The sequence below is a fragment of the Oxyura jamaicensis genome, chromosome 2 (assembly GCF_011077185.1).
Source record: "Oxyura jamaicensis isolate SHBP4307 breed ruddy duck chromosome 2, BPBGC_Ojam_1.0, whole genome shotgun sequence".
Classification (NCBI taxonomy): domain Eukaryota; kingdom Metazoa; phylum Chordata; class Aves; order Anseriformes; family Anatidae; genus Oxyura; species Oxyura jamaicensis.
This window is the reverse complement of record NC_048894.1, coordinates 67537949-67562980: the sequence shown is the minus strand read 5'-3', so window position 1 is coordinate 67562980 and position 25032 is coordinate 67537949. Positions and strand designations below refer to the sequence as shown.

Below are 25032 nucleotides of genomic sequence, written 5' to 3'. Positions count from 1 at the left end.
CTTGAGTCATAGGGTTGACATGAAGATTTGACTCCTTACCTCCTCAGACTTCCCTTGTCTGGGAGCTGTAAAGATCTGTCTCCTTGTGTGTTCATGGCTTTTATGAAACTACTTTTCAAAATGGGGCAAATCTCATTCTTTGTGCCATGAAGTCCTGCCGGATGTACATCTGGAAGCCATTGCTAAAAACCTGTGGGTACATCAGGGTATTAGTGACACTGTCCTCTAATTTCAGAGTTTTGAGATAATGCATTAGCGCTGCCTCTCCGAGCAATAAATAGGCACTATAAAAGGACCTCAGTCTTGCTTTCAAAAGTAGGGCACTGCAGTGTGTCACAGTGAGATGAGCTACCATGGAATTGTTCCACGATGGTGCTCCAGAAGCTGTTGTTCCAGTGAAAGATCATGGTATGGATGAATGTTTGCTCAAAAATAAGATCAAGAAGGCTGTATGTACGCAAACCCCTCTCCCCAGAACAGGCATGCTTAGACATGACTATCTAGTGGTTTAAATGCTGGCTCAGAAACACAAGAGTCAAAGATGTACTGGGAGAGTAGTTTTTAGGCATATATATGCAGATAGGGACAACAGGCTTCAACTAAAGCTGGTGGAATAGACTTCTCAGACTGGCCTTATCATTTCATTTTCCCCTTTTCTCAGAGATGGGCCTTCTGGTGCAGAGATCAAAAGTGAGGAAGCAGGAGGAAACGCAAGGTCTCAGATGCTGACTCCTGACCTAAGCAAATGGGTGAAAGAAAAGTCTGTTGGACCAAGCTGTAACCACTGTAGGGAAGAGTGAAGGGAAAAGGATTCTTTGAATTGTGGGAGAAGGGAAAGAGCAAGAAAAGAAACATGGATAGAGGAACAGACTACTATTAACCAACATAATGAGAGAGAAACAGGGGTGTTAGGGATCCAAAGTACCCACACCTTGTGAGGATCAGTACAGATTATACCCTTTTCTGTCTTTGAAAAATCTGTTCCCCTCCTTACTTTGCTATTTAAAGCACTCTGCACTTGATAAATAACAAAAAATATGGCTCTTAAAGATTAAACCGCATTCTGGTAGCAGCCAAGATAACTTTATGAAGACAGACAAACTTTTATTAAATTAAATATATATATACATCACACTAGAAAGTTATGTAAGATTCTATTTTAAAATCATCTGGTCCTAATTTACTAAATTTACTGCCTCAGAGCTAATGCCAAACTGCTACATTTGATTTATAGAAATACTTTAGCACATTTTTCCATCAGGCTATTGTAGAATATATCTACTGCCTTTTTATTATTGTAAAAAATGCAGACTTCTTTAAAGAAAAGGAACATTTTTGAAGAGCTTATTGGTAGTTGCTCACAGGATGCCAGGAGACATGCAGATAGTAAACAATGCTGTGTACTTAGGAACATTCCAATCGATTTTCAACTCCTTTACCATCTTTCTTCTTTGTAATTGAACAAAGTGATCCATCTGGCAAATGGACGTTTGAGAATGTTCAGTTTGTGCCAAACTACTTTTCTTAAGCACAGACTACATTTTTTTCACGCAAATATTTAAACAGCAGCCATACTGTGATGCATTGCTAACCATTAAAAAAACACACATACAAAACCCAGACAGCAGGCAAGAGGGAGTTGGGGTGGAAGAAAGCTTAACAAATATTCCATTAAAAACCTATCTAAAAATATCATGCTAAGCGACCCTCTTTCTTCCTCTCTCTTTCCGTAAAAACGGTGTCCCAACAGGAAATAGCTGCTAGGGATGAAAACCTGTGCTCAAGCAATTGAACACATGCTTATGCTTAACTTTACACATGTTCTTGAGGCCCTTCATACTCAGCAGTGCTTTCACTTGTGCGTGTGCTTCACTGAACTGGAGACTGTCCATTTGTACAACAAAGCTGTGGACCTGGGGAGTTATCTTTTTTAATGTTTTGAGAAGTTGTTAGCTTTTTTTCCACCTGCATCCATCTCCCATGCAACTTGTCCACAAAGTTTGCAACAGATGCAATATGTTCTCAAATTTATGGGGACTGGATGGAGATCTGCTTCAGGCCTTTCCCTAATTTTTATTCACCCCTGTATACTGAGCCCGGAAGTGTCAAAATACCACAAGCAGAGGGAATTTTTCTGGCATTTCCAGCTTGAGCAGAAGTAGGTAGTATTACACATCTGTTCTTCCATGCTAACTCAGACTAATTCAGATCTAGGCTAGTACCTAGTCATACTGATACCTCTTCTCCAAAAGTCCCCATATAGCTAAAGTACCCGGAACTGTTATTGTCTGTTTCCAATTTCATGCCTCTCTTTCCTCATCCATCTCTACAACTCTTCTCAGCTGATCTCAGATTCACACTCTGAAGTCAGATAACCAACTGACCAACTTCATGGGCCTTACCTTCAGCCCTGTTTTGAATCCATAAAATGACTCCCATTTTAAAGCCCAAACCCCTGAATAATTCTGAAGCTCAAGGGATTGATATTTTTTGTGTTGACACAGCAAAGCATCACACTCTGAAATTCAGGTTACTGATGAGCTGGGTTTGCACAGCTGAAAAGGCTGTTTTTTTTTTTTTTTTTTTTTTTTTTTTTTTAGTGGACGATCAAGGGGGTATGATTAATCGTGATCCTAGCAAAACTGACTCAGGTGTGGCTGTGGCTCTGAGATTTCATCTGTTTAGCCTCAAGATGGAGAATACTCAGTCAGATATCAGTCTTACAGTGCCAAGGCAAAACTGTTGTCTAGTTGATATCCATGACTGCATTGCGCATGTGTTTGTGATATCCCAAGATTTCAAGGTATTTTAGTTTGAAAGAACTTGAAGTGTTTCCTGGGAAACAGGATATTCAGCTGTTGTAGTTTGTTACAGTTGAAGAAGCACTGTCAGAAAATGGGAGCTATGTTTGTTGCCCACCATGAAAGGCTCCTGGCTGAGAAAACTTCCCTGCAGCTCAAGTACAAATCTACTGAATCTTCTCAAATGCTTCTGTGATAAAGATGCTTGAGAGCCACTCGTGAAGAAATGGAAAGACACAAAAGGGAAAGAGGGTAGAAAGGTCACAGCTGGGAAAATAAATGATTCAGCACTAGTTTTTTGTGGGCTGGCATTTCTGTTTGCAGGTCAAAGTCAGTGTAAGGTTGTAAATGCTCTTCTGCGTTTTGCTCTGGAAAGGAGGTAAGGGCACAAGACAAGCAAAGCACTAGAGGCTAAATTTAGTCTGACACACCACGAAAATGAGACAATTGTCTGCTAGCTGGTTGAGGTCCAGAGATGCCACCTCCCATTACTATCATTTATTGAGTGGTTGCCAACATTTGCACATTTTCATAGCCCCATCAGTGCTACAGAAGAGTATTTCTGGGAGTCCTTGGCAGTATGAGGAAGAGTGGAGCTTTGTTTTTCTGGAGCTAATCCCCTTAAACCACTTCCTCTTCCTACTGGAGTGAGGTTTTCTTAATGCCTTTTTGTGTGTTTTGTTTTGTTTTAATGACCAGTGCTCTCAGGGCTGTTTCCAGGTCTCCCTGAAAGGTCAGGTCTGCTTTTCTCTTTGCTTGCCATTCATATGGTGAGTGGCAATTGCTCTTTCTGCCCTGTTCCCTCAGGCTTTGAGGCTGCTCTGTTTGCTGACTTCAATCCTGTTCTTTCAGAATGACAGAAATAATTTCATTATTTTACTCTTTAGAGAAAAAAAAATGGAAAAGAGTTGAGTTCCTTAAAAACTTGTGAGTTTTCATCTGTTCTTGCTTTTAGCGCTACTTCAGTCAAATAACTGGGTAAATAAAAAGCATGTCTATATTTTTCAGCTTTTTCTGTGCAGTGATATAATGAAAGATGCCTGATGCAGAAGCATTTTTCCACTTGTGGCCCTGGGCAGCTTTCAGCTTTGCTTTTGTTTGTTGTTTTCTCTTGCAGAGCTTGCTCTGTATTTCAGAAAACAAAAGCAAACCCACATGTGACATGTTTATACAGTTGTGGTTCTAGACTTTGGATGTATTGTAAGTATTCATCTCTGTAAGTAGATGCTCCAATATCTAAAATATGTCAGGCATGCCATTTTAAGAGATACATATGATATAACAACTCATTAGTCATACATGCTAAAGATTGCATCTGTCTTTGATTTGTGCAAGATCTTGGTGGTGTTGGGAATTCACATGCTGTACTAAAGCTGCTCAGTTTTATGGGTCATGCCTCTTGGGACCAATATGGCTGATAAAGCTTGTGTTGAAACAGGTGACAGTTCTGTTCTCATGTGTAGGGTAATAATTCTGACTTACTACGTGTAGATGAATTCATATAGATGAATTCCAAATGCTCGCCATGAATGATGTAGTTAGATATGGAAACATCTGTCAGGGTATGAGAAGATATAACTTAGAAGTAACTCTATTCTTCAAAGCAGCAACTTCCTCCTATTTATTCAAGGGCCTGTCTTTCTGTAACAGCGTTAAGTTCCAAAGCTGAGAACTGACTGGCTAACTAATAGTAAATACGATCTTGATGAATTTTGCTTCCTTCTGTCTTCATCACTTGCAAGCAATTTGTGATTTTTCTCAGGTTGGCTGATGTCTGTTCAAATTCATTTGGAGGTTTTTTTTTTTGGTTTTTTTTTTTTTTTTTTTTTTTTTTTTTCCTTCATATGGTTCCATTTTATTAGAGAATTTCTTTTGAAATTATTTGCTGCTAGTTTTGGCTCTATCATTCATTCCCCTTCAAGGTTTCAGAAATGAGGTAGGTGCAGAGTGTGGCACTTTTGTACCAGGTGAGGTTAGAAAACAAGTGTTGAGATGCTAATATGAACCCACTTCTGGACCACAACCATGACTGACATGAGAAATGAAGTACTGGAGGAGAAGGTGTTTCATTTAAGTGTGTGCAGAGGAAAATAAGGGAAAGCTTGTATACATTACAGTCTGTCAGCGGTTTACTGTCCACACTGTGGTTAAACTTTGGGTGAAAGAAAAACCTGCAGAGGTTAAATATTTATTGACATAGAACTATATATAGCAGAGATGTAATACACCTATTTGATCATGTAGTCACTTGCATTTAAGAAAAATTACTCATCCTCTACTACCAGGTTTTTCTCTGGTGTATGTTGTAGGTCAGCAGTCTCTGAACGGCTGGTTGTTCTTTGAGGTAGAATAGTAACATCAGCAGCAGCATCTTTCAGGCAGGAAAATGCAGGCACTTAGTGATTTGTGGATGATGACACAAGAAGAGCAAAGCAGCTGTGATGCAGGCAGCCATGAGCTGAGTGACAGGGAGAGCTGGCGAGCTGCAGCATCACAGCTCGATAGGGAGGCATGTGTGTTGCTCAAAGGGGTTGCTGTCTTTGCTGAATCTCCCCCAGCATATCCTTGGCTGTATTGTGACAATACAAACAGTGCCAAGCTGGATTTCCCCTGTTCTTGGCACTGTGTCCTCCTCCTCAAAAAGCAAAGTGGTTTGGAGGTTCAGTTTGCTTAGACATGAACATTTGAGGTCTGGATTTTCAAAAGTGGGTCTAGCAGGGATGGGACTGGGTTATGTCCCATGGAGTCTTTGGACAGGTATCTTAGGGCATCCCAGCTACTCCAGGAGGGCAGGGGTATCCAATAGGTTCTATCTCATTATATCCACCCTTGTGCAGCTGGCTGAGAGCTGAGTGCCCAAACCTTTTGAATCCAACCCTTGAATATTTGTTGGGATCACAGTCAAGATATTTGAACACCCTGGTTCAGCAAAACTGAGTTGGAGTCTGAGACCTGCATCTCCACTGCCCATAAATGCATTTAGTCTGGCAGAAACCAGATACATGGAGGAGAAAATGTATAAAATAATAATAATCACATCTTCCAGATATATCTGAGCTGTTTCCAGGTAAAGTTTTGGTCCAGGAATTCTGGGAACAGGAGAAATTTGGTAGTCAGAGTAATAGTAGTAGAAAAATCCAGGCCAGTTGCTGGTCCCAAGGTTTCAGCCAATAAAAATTCATCCATTGTAAAATGGTCACAGCCTGCTTGCTTAGGCTGCCATGACCTCTGTCACTTCTATCCTGTAAATAGAGAGTGACTTCTTCCCTGGTCCAGCAAGGAACAGAAAATGATTCATTGCAGACAAGCATCTCAGTGCTCAAAGTAGCCAGTATGTTTCTTCCCAGCACGTCTGAAAAGCCTGTTCATTTCATGGAAGATACGCAGAAGACAAGGATATAGTAGAGGGAAATCAGTCCTTTCAGCTGTTTTCTGTTTCTACTAATTTGTATTGTGCTTAAAAACAAAAGACCCCTGCATCCATTACTTATTCAGTAACCACTCTGCACCAGCAATCTACCTTGCTAGCTGCAGTTTCAAAATGTCTTTCTGTCTTTTCCAGTGAAATCACACCTCATGCTGAGAATTTCTAGGTCATATGCTTGCATTCAGAAAGGATGTGGTTTTCCTGTTCTGCAGGCTGTGAAGCAGAGCTGCATCAAAATGGACTCTGAGAAAATTTGCTGTGTAGTGTCAGCAGTGACAAGTGCTGACATTTTGTGGGTGCTGCTAGGCACGGTAGTATTGAGAGCACTTAACGTTGCCTTTCTTTCTAAACCTTGTTCATGCTGACTGTGTATGTGCAGTTTTAACCACATTGCCAGAAGACAGTATCTAGAAGGCCAAATGGAGACATGCAGAGCAATGATTCTCACTCCAGCACGTAGTACAATTGGCCCTTGCTTACTCTGTTTTGGCTTCCACTTGTATTGAATGTGCTACTGTGATAAATCTTGATTCTTTCCTCCTCTGTGGCAGGTACCTAAATAGACTTTGTATCCTGGCTGGAGTTCACATACACAAAGCTGCAGCATACAAGGAATACTTATATGGCACATGTTTGCTTGCCAAACATCTGCTAACTCAATGCCAGCGCTTAGGACCCAACTCTGAGCCCTCCAGCTTTGGAGATTGCAAAGGGCCTCACTGTGCTTGTGGGAACTAGTTTCTGTAAGCAGTTCTCATGAGTTACGAGATGCTTAGCAGACTCCTCATATGGAGGAGTCATATGGAAGAAATGTAGGTATGGACACCTGCCCCTTGCACTGGATGATGGGAGGGAATCAGATGCAGTGGCTCCTTCTTCTAAAAGGACTACACATTTTGCAGTCCATGTGTCTTTTTCCATGAGGACCAGAGGCTCTCTGATTTTGATAGATTTGTTAATAAATTGAGAAGAAAAAGGTGTCACCATATTGATGACATCCTACCACTCAGTGGCAAGCACTTGATGCCTCCTGTGCCAGGCACCAGGGTTAGCCCTGATCTGACAAGGAGATGTGCACAGCTGTGCAATTAAAACATCCACCTGTGCCCTAGGAGAATCTGCCATACTCACTGCTGTCAGCCAGAGGGTTAATGCCTCTTAGCGCTCCTTGGTCAATCTGCAAGGGCACCACACCTGACAGAAATGGAACTGCTGAATGTATTCAGCATTGTGCTCTTTACTGCTAGCACTGAAATCATGTCTCCATCTTTCTTCTCCTTTAGAGAATGAAAAATCAGCTATATGACGTAAAATCCCTCAAGATCATGGTTTGAAAATGCTACCAAAGAGAATTTCTAAGGAAATGTTTGGCCAACCAATTAGTAAACTGATCTTTAATGACAAGCTCTTGAGATTATTGCATAATTCCCTCTCTCAGGCCCCATAATAAAAAAAGCTACCCTTCCCTAAAACCACCACCTGGCTACAAATCATGATTTCATTTCAAGAAAAAGGTAACTATAGCGGTAAGATGTATTACATTTTAATAATCACGCAGACCATGCTAGTTATTAAATGTTTAAAGAGTAATCATCATACATAGAGTTGGCTACTTTTCCTAATAAATCTGGTTTGAGTGTGAAGCAAAAGCTTCACAATTATTTGCTTTTGGGCTTGACTTCATGTGGGTTTTTAATGGGGTGCACAACTGTGTCAAAATGGCTTCTGACCTGACCAGCCCATCATTCTGCACGTGGGGCTGGATACATGACTTAAGAGACAGTAGTTGCTGATGGATCTCAGGTATTTTCTCATTTTCTCACCATTCAAAGAGAAGGAACATTTTACATAGAGAAGATATCACTGCAAAATTTTGGCCCACATGGGAAAAAAAAAAAAAAAAAAAAAAAAAAAAAAAAAAAAAAAGTTGAGTAAAGGCAGACACAGTATTGTGGGACTGCAAAATGGCTAGCTTAGGGAGTGTTTGCACCAACCCACTTAAAGGAACTAGATACTTTTTTCAGCTCTTTCTTTATTCAAACATAGCCTCAGGTCTTCTGGAATGTTCATAACATTCAACAAGGGAAAGTTTCTAAAAGCTTGCATTATTTGAATTTTCACAGTGCATCTTCCAAAACTACCCATGGCTGTACACGATATTTGTATCTAATACAATATTTGCAGCCCTGTTCTGCAACCGTGCAACTTCTTCCTGCAACAATGAAAGAGCTTCAACTGTGCTCACACTAATGGTCTTGTGGTTAATGTGCCAGCTCCCCCATTTAACAGAGAGGCAATCTGATGCACTAGCATGTGATTGTCACTTTTCTCTGTAGAATAACTCTCTAAGTTCAAAGAATACCAAATACAGATGAAGATGTCCCTGACCTTTCCACCAAGCCAGCAGTGGTTTTGCTGCTGCTCTGCTTCTTTCACTCCAGTAAGCTATTTTAATGGTTTGAAGCCCACCTGATTCTACAAGCATTTAGCTATGTTTCATTACACTGACAGTCTAACTTACTTAATGTGGAACAAAGGCTACTGGGGGAACTGGATGCTCTTAAAGCATTGAAACATTTAAATGGTGCTAAGTGCAGCAGCTATCACTCTTATGGAAGTCCTTAGACCAGATTATTAAAACTCTCTAGTGGGGACTTCTATTTCATTTGTGAAGTGCCATAACTGATTTCAATGATGCTACTCATCAGCCAACGTGTTTCCAGTAAGAACAGCAAAATATTGGATTATGTAGCTTCTAAAAAAGATTCCTGCTTTTGGTAATCTATTTGCTATTGATAATGAATGCTAAAATGTCTGCATGTGTGCAAGTTATATCCACATGTAAAGATCCTCATTTTATAGTTTTTCCTGTTTACAACCGATATGGTAAAATTGTCCTCTGCTCTTAAATACAGTGAATGCACCTTAGCAGAGTCAGTTAGTACTGACTGCATGCTTCAAAAGCACTGGTCTTTCTTTACTGATGTTGGGTAATCTCATTCATCTTAAGTTTGCTGTCTCCTTTTATAAGTCCAACAGAGAAGTAGATATTCTGGTAGAGAAAGAGTAACAAAGTCTGACCTGAGTGCCTGTGTTGATCAATATGGTATGCAATTTTGCAGCAAGCACCTTAAAGGAAAAGGAATGCGAAATGTATTTGATGTGTTTATTTCCTATTTTATGTCATGTAACATTGATTATGGAAAGGCAAAGTTGAAGATTCCAATTTAAAAAATATTCCTTTGAGTGAGGAATAACAATTATTGCTGTTTTTCAACAAAAGCCCCTAAAACATTATTGGTCTGAAATATAAATAAATCCCCATTTGGTGTCAAGCGCAGACTTGAAGGGTGAACATAAAAATTTTGAGTTTGTCCTGAAAGGCAAGAACTAAACAACTAAAATAAGTTTAGTTTAGAAATGTCAAGCTTTCATTTCTTCTGGGATATGAACCACTCACATCCAAGCAGCATATAGTTTTGGGAATATGTCTGTATGGTGCTCTTTCTTTTTGTGGATTTACAAATAGGTGCTACTTTGGGACATAAAACTGATTAATCTCAAATATGTTATTTTTAGACGAGCCAAACTAACCTTACAGAGATTATCTGTTTCCTACTTCATTACTGAAGGAAGCCCTTAAGACAATGTTTTCTCTTTTCTTTCTGCTTCATGCTATAAGTACTGTCTGCCCTACTGATGTTGTCCTGGTATTAAAAATGTAGGCAGGTTGGATAGTATTCACATATCTCCTAGTGATTGCCTAGCTGGTGACTGTACCGTACCCGATTTTTGGTCTGTGGAATCAAATGAACACAGTATCTTGAGGATTATTATACATCAGCAATAAGTTCTGTGTATTCAAAACCATCTGTGTACTGCAGATAATGACACTGAGGCAGATTGAAAAAAAAAACATAAAAACAAACAAACAAAAAACACATTTTTTTTTACGTGAAATTGTTTAAGTTTTGCTGGGAGAGATTTTAAAATAAAGCCAGATGACCTTGATTTCTATGTAATTATTTAGTTTCTGGGGAAAGAAATAACATGCTTGTATTTTGGGAGATTTCCACCCCATTTCTCTCAATTTTCCCTCATACACAAAAAGAGGGGGAAAATGCAGGGTTTCTAAAGTCTCAGGATGTTCCCCATTTTCAGTTGTGATTAGAGTACAGGTGTTATTTGAAAGTGTTTCGTTCTGTTGTCCTTCTAAGCTTTTAAAAGTATTTTCCACCACTTTTAAGTGAGAGAGTATAAAACCTCTATTATAACAGAGAGGTGTTTCTCTTTCTTCTTCTTTCTCTCTCTCTCTTTTTAATGTTTTACACCCCTTCAGGAATATGAGCTCTTCATCTACTTCTCTCTCTTCCAGGGAGTGTTTAGACTACTAACACCATTCATTCCTCTAGGCCATCCTTTAGATTAGTATCCATCACTGTAAACACCAACCTCTAGAAGACTAAAACATCACATTTATTACTCATCATAGCTTTGGTTACAGCTGAAGCAGTTTATTAATGCAGTTTAGTGAAGCAAGATTAAGGCTTTCTCCCACAGCCTAGCAAAACAGTTCTTGAGCTGTTTCAGATAGTGTTGTAAAGGACATACCCGTGTTATTGTTAATAAGACCTTGTCTAAAATCCAGGCTGCCATAAAGGGGGTATCTGGAAGCATTCACAGGACACAGTAAGATCTGGAACTCATCTACTGAAATGCAATACGGTATTTTTAAATATGTAAGAATCTTCTAAATATTTGGAAATCTGAGCAAGTTTCTTTGAGAATGCCTGTAATTTAAATACCTCCCAGATCTGCACATCATATCTGTTGCCAAAGTTTAATCCCAAATACTAAAAATGCAGAAAGAAGCTGGCTTATAAAGTGTGCAGGGGTGCTCTTATGTGCAAACAGATTATCTTATTTTGCAAAGTCCCTGACAAATCCCCAATATTTTCAGTGTTCAAAATTAACTTGCACCTGCATAACTCTCAGAAAGGGGATTTCTGCATTGCAAAGAGATGTTTCTGTTGGTATTACTTTATATACTCCCGTGATTTCACAGGTAATTAGGTATTTCATCTAACTGAGCTAGGCTGTGGATGCGCTACCAGCCCTGGCTCCCTGAAAGACAAGAGTCAGGAGTTTCTTAAGCTCAGATAAATGGTCATCCATGCACATGGTGAACTTTCCTAAGAAATACTCACAGGCTCAGACAGAGTCTGTTAACTCTTAAGCATTCATTTCCTTCGGAAACCAGGCATTCACACACCCCACAGCACACATATGTAAAGACAGACATTAAGGCTCAGACTAGGCTGATTCCCAAGGTGCTGTTTTATTTGGTTGCACATTCACATAGGCTGCTTTGGTACCTGACATTAGGAACTGAGGGAGTAAGTGCAAGGGAATATGCATGGCTGCTCTTATGCTTTCAGCATACATGTTATTGCAAATCCCTACTTCTATACAAGTTAACCAGACATAGGTTTGATAGCACTTTTATGTAACTTTTATTTATGCAGCTGAAAATCTCTCATTTTCCTGCATATTAAATTCTGATCATTAAAATTAAAACCCAACAAAAAGGATCATAATTTGACAATCATCCATTATCAAAAATTCCATGGGTTGTTTCCTATTCCCTCCCTAGACAGCTAGGATAGTATTTAGGTATTTTGTGGCTGACAGTTAACATATATTTATCCGATGGTTTGTGTCCATACTCAAGTATTTTGCATCTCAATTACTTTTTTGTGATTTCTTCTATGTAAAAAAATGACAGTCAGACTGTTCCATCAGTTTCTCAAGACTAAGTGCAGTGCTAGGTAGGACCGGGTTAGACTGTTGGGACAATGTTTAGTTCCTTGGACCCTTGCAGCAAGTGACCAGCTGGCAGATAAATGACAGCTCTCCCTGTGCCCTGGAGTGTTGTTGTGGTGGACTCTTTTAAAAAGTTTTGTCAGCTTAGGTATAATGAATACCCTACTCATTTGCCTTTGATTACAAAATAACAACTAGGCATTCACTGTTGTTGTAGGCAACTGTAATTATTACAATTACTAAGTATGCAAACATATCTTGTATACCCCATGGATTTAGACCTATTTTCATTCCAGTCTAATTAGACAGCTACATGGTAATCTCCAGCCTCAGGCTTTTCCTACACACCCTTGAGTGACTGCTTAACTTACTCCTTCAAAATAAACAAAGAGCTGTCACCTCCACAGCACAGCTCCAGATGGAGGCCCCATACAAGATGACAGCACTAAGAATTTACTTATTTTTAGCAATTCCCTTTTATTTTGCTTTGTAGCATTGTCTACTAGCTTCAATTAGAAGGTTTAACTTTGGTTTTCAATTTCACTATTTCTCTGTCAAGTCAATATTTTCTTTCATGCATAATGGGAAAGGAAGAAAGCAGATAAATATGAGGCAAAGAGTAGTTAGTTAGCCATAGACAGAAAGATAAGTTATGGGAGTATAAAGTACTGATGCAGATATGTGAATGTAGTTGTGGACTCTACTTTCTTGTACTCTTTCCAGTGCATGTTAGATAAACACTTGCTGGGGTTAACCTAGGGATATCTGATCCTGCCACTGGCTAAAAATTTGTATTAGATGATCTCATGAGGCCTCTTTATACCCTAGTTTTATAAGATTAAACCCAAATGAACGGAATATAATCCATTACTGCTACAAATCAGGGTGTCCATCTTGTGCTCCCTGTGTCCCAGAAATAAACTTTAGACACTGTGCCTTTTGATAGAAGAGAGGCACAGTCCTTGGAGCCTCCTCCTGGGCATGGTTTTTGAGTGGGTTTCATGAAGAGGCCTAATGTAAGACCAGTGTTTAGCATGCTTTAGGCACCAAGAACTTTGGAGCTGAATGAGAGAGGAGGTTCAGAATCTCCAGGCTGAGGTTTGGGTTCCCAGGATGCAGACTTTAGGCTTTGTGCAGAACATGTCAGTTGTCTAAATCACCCCCATAAATCCAATCCCATCAAACTGTGGTATTTGATTTATATTTATATTCATCTTTAAACATGCATTTTAGAGGAAAATGCAAACAAACGTCACCATTGTGTGTGTGACAGCACACATATTTTAGTCACAGATAGCCTGCCCCAGACAAACCATCAGGCTCTACTTCTTCATTTCACATTCATTTTCCCACTCTGGGGTACACAGAGGTTTTAGGACCTCAGGAAGAGCTGTTTGTGCACATTATCAAGCAAACCAATGGTATGTGCATTCCAAAGACTCATAGCTCAGGCAGGAAAAAAAAAAAAAAATCATCGAATTGCTCAAAGGAGCTTGTTTAGGGTGGCAATTTCCTTGCCATATTTCAACTTTCTGTCTACAGATATTCAGACTATCTAAAATAAATCACTATTTTATTTATTTATTTATTTTTCCTAACAATGAGGGAAGTGAGATCAGTTTGTGTTAACATTTTTATTCTTTTGCAATAAGACCAAATGAAATCTGTGAGTGTTTTTATCGACAGCTCTACTCTAAGACCCGCACACAAAAAGCCTCAGTGGGGTTAAAGTAGTATTAAGTGGGAGAAGTCAAATAGCTTAACTGTTTTATCTGCCACTGGGCTGGAAATGCAAGCTATTTACACAAACCAGGCCTCAAGAATTTAAGAACATCTCAAGAACATCTTAAGTAAGATCTATTCCCCCCTCTAGAAGCTTTCATCCTGCACTGAAAGGATGCTCAGTCTCAAATCCTGTTAGGTGGCTTCATCCTAGACAGTGAGTCCATATAAAATCACAATCAGTTGTGCTTTATTTTTTTTATTATTATTATTTTTCCCCAAAACTGAATATATTTGCTTTTGTAGTACTGTTGGTGAGGAGCATGTTTTGTTACACATGGTGTTAACACTGGTTCAAAATTTTAAATCCTTTTTCAGATTAAAATAAGAAGACGTTCATGAGAAGTTGAGATTGGCTTTTAACTACAAACTGCAACTGTTTTTTCTCTCAAGGCTTCTCAAATAAACTAAAGGCACTGTTCAGGAGCAGGAGACCAAAAGGATGTTTTTGAGCTAAAAGGCAGGCAGAATAATCTTGGCTTGTCACCAAGTTGCACTGAATTTGACGAATGAAATTTAATTAGAAGTGCAGGGGCAGTTGTGAAACTGCCAATAAATAACTGTCTCCCCAGTCTCACACTTTTTCCACCGTCTATTTTCTCTTTGGACTCCATTCTGCCAGCAACAGTGTTTTAAAAGCAAAAACCAGTGCAAAATGTTAGAGCTAGAAATTAGTAGATAATAAAGGTCAAAAACATTTTTTTCAGGAGCTACTGGAATTTATGGAATTATTTTATTTTTTTCTTCCTCCCTTCAACTTTCTTTTGCAATTGTTGCCACTAATGGGTCCAAGCCAAGGCCATGAATCTAGACAAATTCAGGGATGGTTCCAGAGCTAATTTTGTAGCTGACTGTTTTCTCTGCAATGAACCAAAGCAAAACCCAAACCCCTTACCCATGACCCTATGCTCTGAAAAGATTTGGAACTGTTTCAGACCTGGACATGAACCTCTTGGCCGATGAACTAGTCATCATCCTTCAGTAATTCAAAATATAAATGCACACCATAATGCCAAAATGGGAAGTCAAGTGACAACAGCAAAGTCAGGACAGGGAAAGCAGCTCCACCTCAATTAAAGCATCTGTATCACCTGTGTCTGAAGTGCACAGCAGTCTCCAAATGGAGACGTGTTACAGGAGATGGAGGTACCTTGGACTCATTCTCTTGTCTCATTTTTAAAACTTAATAGCTTGAGAACATGTGGTTTTGTCTAAATCTGTACCTGCTGCTGTCAGAAGGGCAGAGCTGGGATTTTAGCTTTGTAATTTGATTGATAGTTTGATTTCCTGGGAAACAAGTTCTGCATATCACATGCTTCAGCTGATAAAATCGGCAGTACTTTGCCACTCTCATCAGGCTGTTTACACCCATCACTGGTGTAAACAGAAGTCATTACGCACATATTTTACAGGAGCAGGATTTAGGCATAGAGATAATAGAGCCACATTCTTTGCTCTTCCAAGTTTCTTAAAGCCATAAGTAATTGCAGAACTAATGTAAAGAATGTATTTCTAGTGTAGATGAAGTTCAAAGACTCAGTTTCTTGGTACAATTTCTGTTTTCTCTAACTTTAATTAGAACTTTCAAAAATCACTGATAACCCAGCTCTCTTGCCACTGGTCTCAGTATAAGGTAATCCTAGATGACCTTCCACAAATCCCTTTTAATTAGCCTTTTTCCCAGAGTGTGCCATTCTGGCAGAAATTAATACATTAACCTTACTGTATTTGCAGCTGCTTCTTTATTCCTTCTCTAAAAATGCCTATTTTTTATTTTTTATTTTTTTTCCCTAGTGAAGTTTTAGGTCATGATCATCTACTGTAAAACCTATTCTCACCCTTAAGAAAGTACAGCCACATTTTTGGGGGCAAGTAATATCTAAAATAAAAGCTTGCAGATGATAATGCACACAAAAAAACACATATGCAATGTGTTGCCAGCAGTGCTGCTGCTTAAGAACAAAAACTGTCTCTACTCCTGCAATCTGAGTTGACAAGTTGATCACAAAGATATTGAACAAGATAACGAATGACATATGACTGTGCAAGCTTACGCTGGCGGTAACATACACACTCATGTTACCAAACTATGAGGATTGTGACATCAGATACAGTCCTTACTCTTGAGAAATAAGGAGTGCTGTTTGTTATTGAGAAATAATACAAGAAAAAAAAATCCAGTCGTGGCACTTGATATTTATCATGACATTGGATAGAAAATAGCCATGTGAAAGAAAAAGCTAGGGGTTTTAGCCAGGTCCACTAGATTTGCTGGAAAACACATCCAGCATGTTACCTGTTGCAAATTTGATCTGAATTTGGGTCTCCAATCAGATATTAGATTGAAATGTAACATGACATTTGGGATGGTCAGCAGAACATGAAGCTTTGTATTTAAAATGCTATAATCCTTGTCAAGCATTAACTAGATCAGCTGCTATAAATGGCACTAAAGAAATCCTTTTGCAACTGACCTCAAAATGTTTTCCCTGAATCTTTCTGTTTGGGGAAAAAAATGTAAAGAAACAAGTAAGTGCACTTCTGCCATCACCAGCATTTCTGAAGCGATGACTTTGGGGTTGTTGGTGGGAAGAGAGGATGGCAAGGCTGCCATCCTCCATTGTGCCACACACAATGAGTGACTGGTCACACGGAGCTTGGGGAATCTGGAAAGAGGAGCTGTCAGGCAGGTTTATCTGTCCTGGTGGTATTCTGGGCACCAGCAAATATTTTATAGCTTTATGGTAGGTGTGAGAAGGGCCATAAATTCTCAGACTCACGCCACAGACTGTCCTGTAACCTTCATGGAAGTTAGGGCCAAACTTCCCCTTTGTGGAAACTATTTGTGTCTTAGCAAGGCAGCTGTTTGCCTGTCAAAACCAGCGCTCTGGAGCAGATGGATATATGGAATCAAATACAGTGATTCCTATGTACTCCAGCTGTCAGACTGAGTAGAGAAGCTCTGTCAGATGGTGAAAGCCCCCTCTGCAAAAGATCTGCCACTACCTTCTTACAATAGCTGTATGTATACCGCATATTTAAACATCAAGAATCAAGTCCTACAGAGTACTACCAGTGCTGTCATTTGCTGAAATCACTGTAAACTGAGGATACTTTGCAGCATGGTGATCTGGGGCCTTGAGTCTGGAAAGCATCTCTCACTTGAGGAGCAAAGGGGAGAAGTCAGAGAACTGGGAAATAGGATGGGAATGGGATCTGAGAGAGAAGCTGCAAAGAAGGCTTCAGCAGTGGTATTTTGAAGTGCTTCCTGCTATGTTCAGGGAGCCTGTGGAGATTTCTGAAGACATTTGCTTGGTAGAACACACACTGAGTGTTTCAATTAGCTTGGTCTCGTTTTTAATAGGCACCAGATGAAAACTTTGAGTAGGATCTTGCACGCATCTCAGTTTTAATGCAGAAAGATGGGCCTCACAGATTTTGAGCCTGGATCCTGGTTACTGTAGGAATAGTTCCCCTGGGATGGCCTGGTGCTGCATGGGGAGAGCGGCAAGACCCAGCTGAATTCAATATTGCAGTTTGGGCTCTCTGTGTTTTACCCAGTAGACCTGAAATATGAAGTCCATTTAGGTGCCTTGTTGCCAGTCTCTGCTCAAGGCTGCTGAGGTCTGTTGAAAACCACTGGGAAAAAAACAAGTAGCAAGTAACTACTTCATATAAAAGCTAGAAGTGATAGATTAAAACACATCAGCGATCCTTGATTGATAGCAGACAAACCAAACTGCTCTCATATTCCCTCACACAGAGCCTTTAAATCTTGCTGACATACCCAGAAGTTGAAAAAGCCCATGATGAGATGTGATAATAGCTTGTAAACACAAAGTGTGGCCACACCTTGTAGCATCTACAGCTTGAGGGAACCAATCTGCCAATCTACATCTGCCCTTAAATGCCAGGAAACAAGTCATCAGTAATAAAACATGAAGACTGTTCTCCATCTGTAGTCAATTGCTGTTTAACTAATGACTTTAAGTAGAAAATAGCCACAGTCTTCTCTTATTAGGTCCTTGAATAAACAAAAGCAGGGAGTAGCATGGGAGGGAGCTACTATTTTGTTTTCTAGGTGTCTATAGCTGCTGAGGTTTGCATAACTGTGGCCAGTGAGGTGGGATTGATCTGGCTACGGCCACCAGCCATGGCTGGTGTGACTAAGGGAAGTGTGCTTCTCTTTGCTGCTCAGCATGGACCAACGTGGTGAGTTCAAAACAGCAAGGCAAGGGCTGTGACTCAGTGAAAAGAGTAAGTCTTTCTACTGGTGGCAAATGGCTTCGGGTTCAACTACAAAGTATTCCAGGGCAGGGAGGAGTTCTGGGTTTCTGGGGGAAAAAAATACAATTTGGAGTTGTCTCTAAGCTCTCAGGAAGTACCTGGGGCAAACCACCTCTTGTGTTTCCCCTATCCTTTTGAGCAAGGGGATCCTTTAGGGTGCAACAGCTAGTGATGTTGCAGACCCCTCTAACAGCCCAGCTGTATATAGTCAAGGTAGTTTTTAAGGCTCAGTAACACAGCGAGCTTCAAGATGTGATGGTGGGATTGGGGTCTGGTGCAAGAGTTGTGAAAGGTGATGATGTGGTTCTGACTTAGCTCACAAAATACTGCATGTAGATACTACCTCTCAACATTTCTAAGCTTAAGGTTATTCACCCTGCAAGTTAGCTTGTGTGCCATCTATAAACTGCAAAAACTAGTTCTCCTCAAATGGAAAGTCTGTACTATGTATGTACACAGGTCTTGGCTGTTCTCTTGCAACAAAATACTACGCCAAATAAGCAGTTATGAGCATAAGGAAATCTCGTGAGTGAGAGAAGGCAGAAGAATAAAATGAAATAAGGCTCTTTAGAAAATATTCTGGGAAACAAGCAGGAAAACAAAACCATTATCTTTTTTAGGCAAGCTGGTGCATCTGTGCTCTTTAATGGTGTTCTAGTACTGTGGCTAAGAAACGTGTGTATTCATGGGATTTCAGTAGATGCTAGATACCCTTGTTTTAGGATTAAAGCAAATAAAGCTCAAAGGTATTTTTCAGAGAGCTTCCTCACTGTGTTTTCTTTTTTAAAACAAAAAACAGCAAAAGAGAATTCCCAGAGGAAAATACTTATGTTCACTTGGGGCAAACCAAAGTCTTTCATCTGATATTGTTTTGAAAGGTAAATGTTTATGTGGAGTGTGAGCCTTCCCTGCAGGTGTTGTGGCTGGCCCTGTTAACTTGAATAGATCTGCTCACACATGCATAAGGGTTGTAGGGTGGCCTGCTTACTGTGTTTATCTTAACATGTCCAGAAAAGAATGAAGCTATGGAGTAGTATTTCTTGTGAAAATGTGAATATTTCTGGCTGGCAGTAAGCTAGAGAAACTGTGAAAGGTAGGGTGTTTTTTTTTTTATTTTTATTTTTTATTATTTTTTTTATTCTCTCTCTCTCTCTCTGTTTTTCCCATTCATTCTACTCAGTAATAATTGCTTCAGGCAGACCAAAATGGGGTCTGGTGTCTCATCACTTCTGACTCTGAAAAAAGTCTGTTCTGAATATGAAGTTAGCATTGGCTTAGTCCAAAGCTTTTGTATTGACCTCTAATTAGCTTGGTATTCTGGATCTCCCTTCTCCAACAGGGTAATAATGGTGATGATACATTTCAAGCATGATTTGTGTAAAATGGCTCTGTATTGCTATAATAAGCCTTTACTTTGACTGCATCAAGTGTGTTGTAACTTCTTTTGCATATCCTCGGGAGCCACATTTACACTGTGGCTACCCTGCACAGTGGTGAAACACAGCAACTAGAGGGTGTCTTACTGGACAAGGCAATATTTGAGTGATTGTATGAAAAGTCACCATAGCTGGAGCATACCAACCCTTAAATGTCCTGGTTACTCAACAGCAGCTGTGTCCCTGGGATCTCCCTTCTGCTCTCATCCTTGTTGCTAAGTGTCACTTCTCTGTTTGGTCAAGGATGCATTAATCTACAACCTGAACCTTTCCTTCAGCCATGTCTCTGGTTCTCATTGCTCTTTGGTAGAGCAGAGCTTGACATGTGCCTGGCATGCACTGTGTTGGACTAGGAAAGGAGAGAGGACTAAGCCAGCTTTGAGTCTGTGACTGCAGTCTAGGAGCTGCTGGGTTGAATGCAGGAACAAAAGAGTAGGCTGTATTTTTTTTTTGTTTTTCTTGCTGTTCTGTCTGCCAGCACCTCCTGAGGACTGCTCTACCCCACGAGGATGGACTTGCTCCCAGGGCCAGGTTTCTGTGAAGGATTATTTTGATAAACCACTGGTGGCCAATGTGTGCTGGTGAGTTACTATGTTCAGACTACTCTGAAGTTTGTATTTAAGGGGAAAAAAAATTCAAGCACTTAGTATTTTTTTTCAAGACTTGTTATGAGGTTCTCTGTCTTGCTGTCTCAGTGGACATGAAACTCAAAGTTCATTAAAAATTATCATGGAGAAATAAAACTCTGCACAGGATGTTCCTGTCACTAGGTACGTTTCAGGAAACTGCTACTTCAGGCTTCCATCTTGCTGTATCTCAGTGGAGAGGAACATAATCTATGTCAGTTGGCAGTAGAGGTTATAGACAAAAAAATCTATGGCCCCCATGAATGAAAGTATTATTAATGGAGTGAGATATAATCCCCAAAATCCAGGCTGGGAGAACTGCTGCTCAGCTGAGGCCCCTTTTAAAGCCTATAAGGCAATTACTTTCCTTGTAAACTGAGGAATTGTGTATAAATACATTTTACTGAACCTTTAAGGTAAACAAAACAGATAGCTGAAAGATACTATGCTCTCTTGTCAGCTCTTGCCCTCTTTATGTGGATTTGTTCCAGCCCTCCCAGCCTTTCTCTGTGGGTTTTAATACAGTTTTTAATCCTGATTTCTCTCTCTTCTTGGGGCCTTTCCTCTTGCCAGTCTCTGGATGGATAATACTGCTGAAGCCTGACTCAAAACTTGATTATGCTGAATCTAAGATTAGCTATTGCTTGGAAACCCTAAAAATTGGGAAAGGTGTATATATTTAGCTGGATGCTAGAGATTCTGTGCAGGAGGTCACGGGTAGGAAGTCTCTGGACAAGTATTGCAGTACAAAGCATCAGGAGTTTCACACCAAAAGCCTGATACATTACAGGAGGATGCCCTCTGGAAGGGCATGTTGCTGTGATGCAGCTGCCTGCACAGACCAAGGGGGTCAGCTTTGTTGTCTGAACTGCAAGGCAGATAAAACAGTGAAGGCTGAGTAAAAAATACATAAAACAAAATACACTATTGGGATTCCTCAGAATGGAAGCTGGCAGAGTGCTGTAGAAATCAGCACATAATCTTGTGTTTCAGAAAATGTATTGTGAGCTGGTGGCTCTGGACAGCGGAAGGCTCAAAGGGATAAAATACTAAAGCTGTGTGCTTCAGTCTGCTGGAAGTCAAGGAGGAGATGTTTGATTAGAATGTATCTTGTTTGGGGGATGTCTGAGCGTGCAGACTTATTTTGGCTAGGACAAAGGGGAAAGTTTCTCTTTAATGGGAGCAAGAAAGTGAGTGCAGCTGAAGCCTTGCTGAACTTAGGGAGTCACTGGCTACCTTTCAGCTCCTGTGACTTGGCAGTGCTCCATTCTGTCCACATGGTTTCTTCAGTGTGACTGGGCTTTGTGAACCTCCTTAATCCAACACAAATGTTTTATGGAACTGCATCCAGTGCAATACTATTTCACTGGATTTAAATGAGAAAGTTAAATCTCAGTCTAGACGGAGTACTCTCTAGCTCCTGTGGATCTTGTACCCAGCAAGATGTGCATCTATGATTGTTTCTCATTTTCCAGGTGAGCCCAGGGAATCCGCAGCCCCCAGTAAAATTGCTGTCTGCACTAGATTGCCTTTTAGTCATGATTTATACCTCAGTAAAATACATCATGAGGAGGAAAAAATGTTTAGTTGTATGACTGATGTGACTAACATGAGGTACATTCTTACTGGTTATTTATGCACTTGTCTTATATAAAGAAGTAAAAGACCCACGACTTTAATTTACAGAGCCAAGAGGTGAGGGCAAGTAAAAGCAGTGAAGATCAAGAAGTAAACCTTAAACTAGTATGGCTTCTAGAAAAGAGCTTAGGAGATCCATAAAAAATATGGAGAGGGTCAGGCTGGGTCTCAGACCTTGAGGGGTCCCTAGAAAAAGAACTATAACTTCTCCCCTGTCCAAACCAAGCTAGAAAACAACCTCAGGTTGGGGCTGTTTGGATTTTTTTTTTTTTGAAAGTTGGAAAATGCTTCTTAAAGCAGTAAGAAGTGAAGAAATCTATGTTGCTTGTGGAAATCTTGGATTGAGTTCTTGTTTCTTTCACACAGACACCTTTCAAAATTGCACTGTGGTTTTCTTTTAAAATATCTTTCTTAGGGTGGTGAATATGGTGCTAGTTCTGAATGACAGGCATACAAACCTGTCTTCAGGTTTCTGCTATAGAGTTTCTACTCACAACCTTTTCCTACTGATGGCAGGCATTCTGGCAGCATCTTAAACAAATGTTCAAGTGGTGCATGCCAGATTAGAAGACTTGGAATAATTAAAGTGGGCTCATAATTGGGAGACTGGCATGATTTAAGTAATTATGTCATAAGCATACTTATCTTTTCTATCACCTGTGTAATGATGTAGCTTCTAAGCCTGTTCTTTAGGGGGTGAAAGCTAAGGAGCAAAGTTAAGCTTGTTGTTGAGCTCCAATTTGGTGTCATTACTGATAGTGTTTATTATATCATAAGAGTTAGTACTGACATGTGCTTTGTTCTGCACAGCTTGACACTTGCCTCCATGGTTATCTAGACTTCAAAAGTGTGTATGGTAATTCAAGGCAAGCCTATATATTTGCATATTAGGTTGATGGAAGAAATGCTTCTTAAACATGCAGGCCAACAGCTTTCTTATCTCCCTTCCTCTTGCTGTCTCAGCCCTGAGCCTACGTGCCTCACTTGCAGTGCCATCAGCTGCGTAGTGGCTCAGCTGCAGGGGTGCTGTGAACTGGCAAACAAGGAGTGCAAAGCTGGAAACGTATGGAGGTTTTAGAGTGGTGGTATCTTGTCTGCCTAAAATGTTTTGAATTGTTCTGGTTTACTAATTGTCCTTAGAAGATAATGAATTCTTCCTGATGACATCTCAAAATTTCCCTTGAATATGAAAAGTGATCAGCACAGTCTTCAAAAGTTCCCTTCTAATGGAGAGATGGACAAAGTCCTTCATATCTTCATACTTAGACTGTACCTCAATGGCCTGTACAATTCCCCTGAGACATGGTTTGCTAGGGAGATACCTCACTCCTCTTCCTGAAAGAAAATCCTCCTGGCAGTGTGTTCAGTAAAGCTGCATTTACTACCAAGGCTTACAGTGCTGCTGCCTGCCTGGGATGCCTGCTCTCCTAGCTTTTGCACTAAAACTGGTTGTGACCAACCTGACGATGAGAGTTCTGCCTGACTTCTAAACAAAGCGGGCGTTCAGTCAGCCTTAAGAAAGAACATTTTTGTTGCTGAGCTCCATGAAAAAGGCAGTTACACTTCTATTAAAGTGCCTTTTGACTTTGTAGAAAGTGAAACTTACCATTGTCTGGTGTTTTTGGCTTCCACCTACGGTATGTTAATCAAAGGAACACAGGAGCTTTGTGCGTCCATGACAGCTATCTCCATACAAAATCCTCCATTGTAGTAAACTGGTGGGTTCTTGCCTTTCCTGATTGTTGGACTTCCAGGATTTCCTTGCTCTAAATATTTCTTCATAGACCCAAGCACCTCTTTTCCCCATCTGAAAGAAAAGGTCAATGAAACAGATGAACAAAGGAGGAAAAAGCTACTTACTTTCTGCCCTGCCAATTCAAACTGTTTTGGGCTGCTCAGGGTTTCCCTGCACAGTTCTCCTGGTGATGCACAAGACTGACCTCAGGGAAAAACTTTCTCTAAAATACAGTTAAATATCTTTGCCACTGTTAGCAATATGTGTTTTTAATCAGAGATGCAGCCTTTTTTATATCCTTGTTAAGGGCTAAGGAATTTTGGCAGGTATCAAACTGATGCATGCTGCGTGGCCTTACTTTATTGCTCCCAATGCATTTATCAGGAAGGCTAATATCCAGAGTTGTTCAATAGCTCTGGAATGTTTATTGCAGCAGCTCCTTCACTGGCAAGTCTGCAGCTTAATGTTGCAGCTTTGTGCTAGAGAACTAAAAGTTCAAACAGACCTTATCTGGGGGAAAATCAGCTACATCGTGGGCTTTACTGAGCAAGTTTTGAGAGAAATGCAGCCAGCAAACTGAAGTGTAACCAATCCACAGTCATGGATTTTTTAAAAAATCAATATTTTATGGGTTTGAATATCTTACTCTTTTAATATTTTTCTTCATACACGGACAGTGCCTAGAAGCCAGACCACCATCTTGATTATGCAAACATAAAGGTTGATCTCCATGCTGGAGATCATTAATCTCATTTTAAAACTGACCAGTCATGCTTTCAGAGGTGACTTTCATTTGTTTTTCAAACCTGCTTGTTGTCTTGAATAACCCAAACATCACATTGTTGAGACCCTGTCCTTACGCAGATAAGGAACACACAAGCTGCTACTGTGCATGGGATTTGCTTGCTGAGTTTTCACATACATAAGTGATCATCCAATGATAAGCAGTTCCTCAATGGGAATTTTCTGAGACAATCTCTGAAAGAAAGATCTGAGCTGCATGAAAAAGCATAGAAGTTATCTGGAAATAGCTGTGCAAACCCATGAGAAAATTCAGAGTTAAAAGAGGGTTTATGCCATGTGTGGAGGGTGTGAAGTTTTAGATGGATATAGAGTATGGCTGCAGTAAACTGTAATGTAACCCTCCTAGCATGCAATGTATAGTGTGAACAAGGAGTTGAGTGGAGTTACTTGGCTTTGGGATCTTCTCCATTTACCAGGAGAGTCAGTCTGAAGGAAACCTTGGAAACGGTACATTTTCTTGAGGAGGTCAGTAACTTTCACTATTTGTACTTCCAAATCCAGAAAAGTTTGTCACAAATGACTGTTTGTCTTGAATTGTTGGATGAGTCTGTAAGGTGTGACAGTGGCTCCTGAACTTCAAAATGCCTTCACTAGCATCTGTAGTGTGCAGAGAACCTAGGAGGCATGACTTTGTTTGGCACTTTCTTATACAACATTAGCAGTGCCTCCAAAA

At 40.1% G+C, this 25032-nt stretch overlaps 1 protein-coding gene and 1 long non-coding RNA gene across 2 annotated transcripts in view; both read right to left on the bottom strand.

Moving 5' to 3' along the window:
* Positions 1–23627, bottom strand: part of NEDD9 (neural precursor cell expressed, developmentally down-regulated 9) — a 68194-nt gene extending 44567 nt beyond the window's left edge. The window contains exon 1 of the mRNA XM_035316097.1: positions 23427–23627. Within this exon, the coding sequence (XP_035171988.1) occupies positions 23427–23429 (3 nt within the window). The 5' untranslated portion in view covers positions 23430–23627. The remainder of the gene's footprint in view (positions 1–23426) is intronic.
* On the bottom strand, positions 16376–17722 carry LOC118161089. The gene is made up of 2 exons (XR_004747844.1): positions 17621–17722; positions 16376–17399 (listed from the first exon to the last, which is right to left on the bottom strand). It is a non-coding gene; the product is annotated as an uncharacterized LOC118161089 (long non-coding RNA).
* Positions 23628–25032: the final 1405 nt, after the last annotated feature.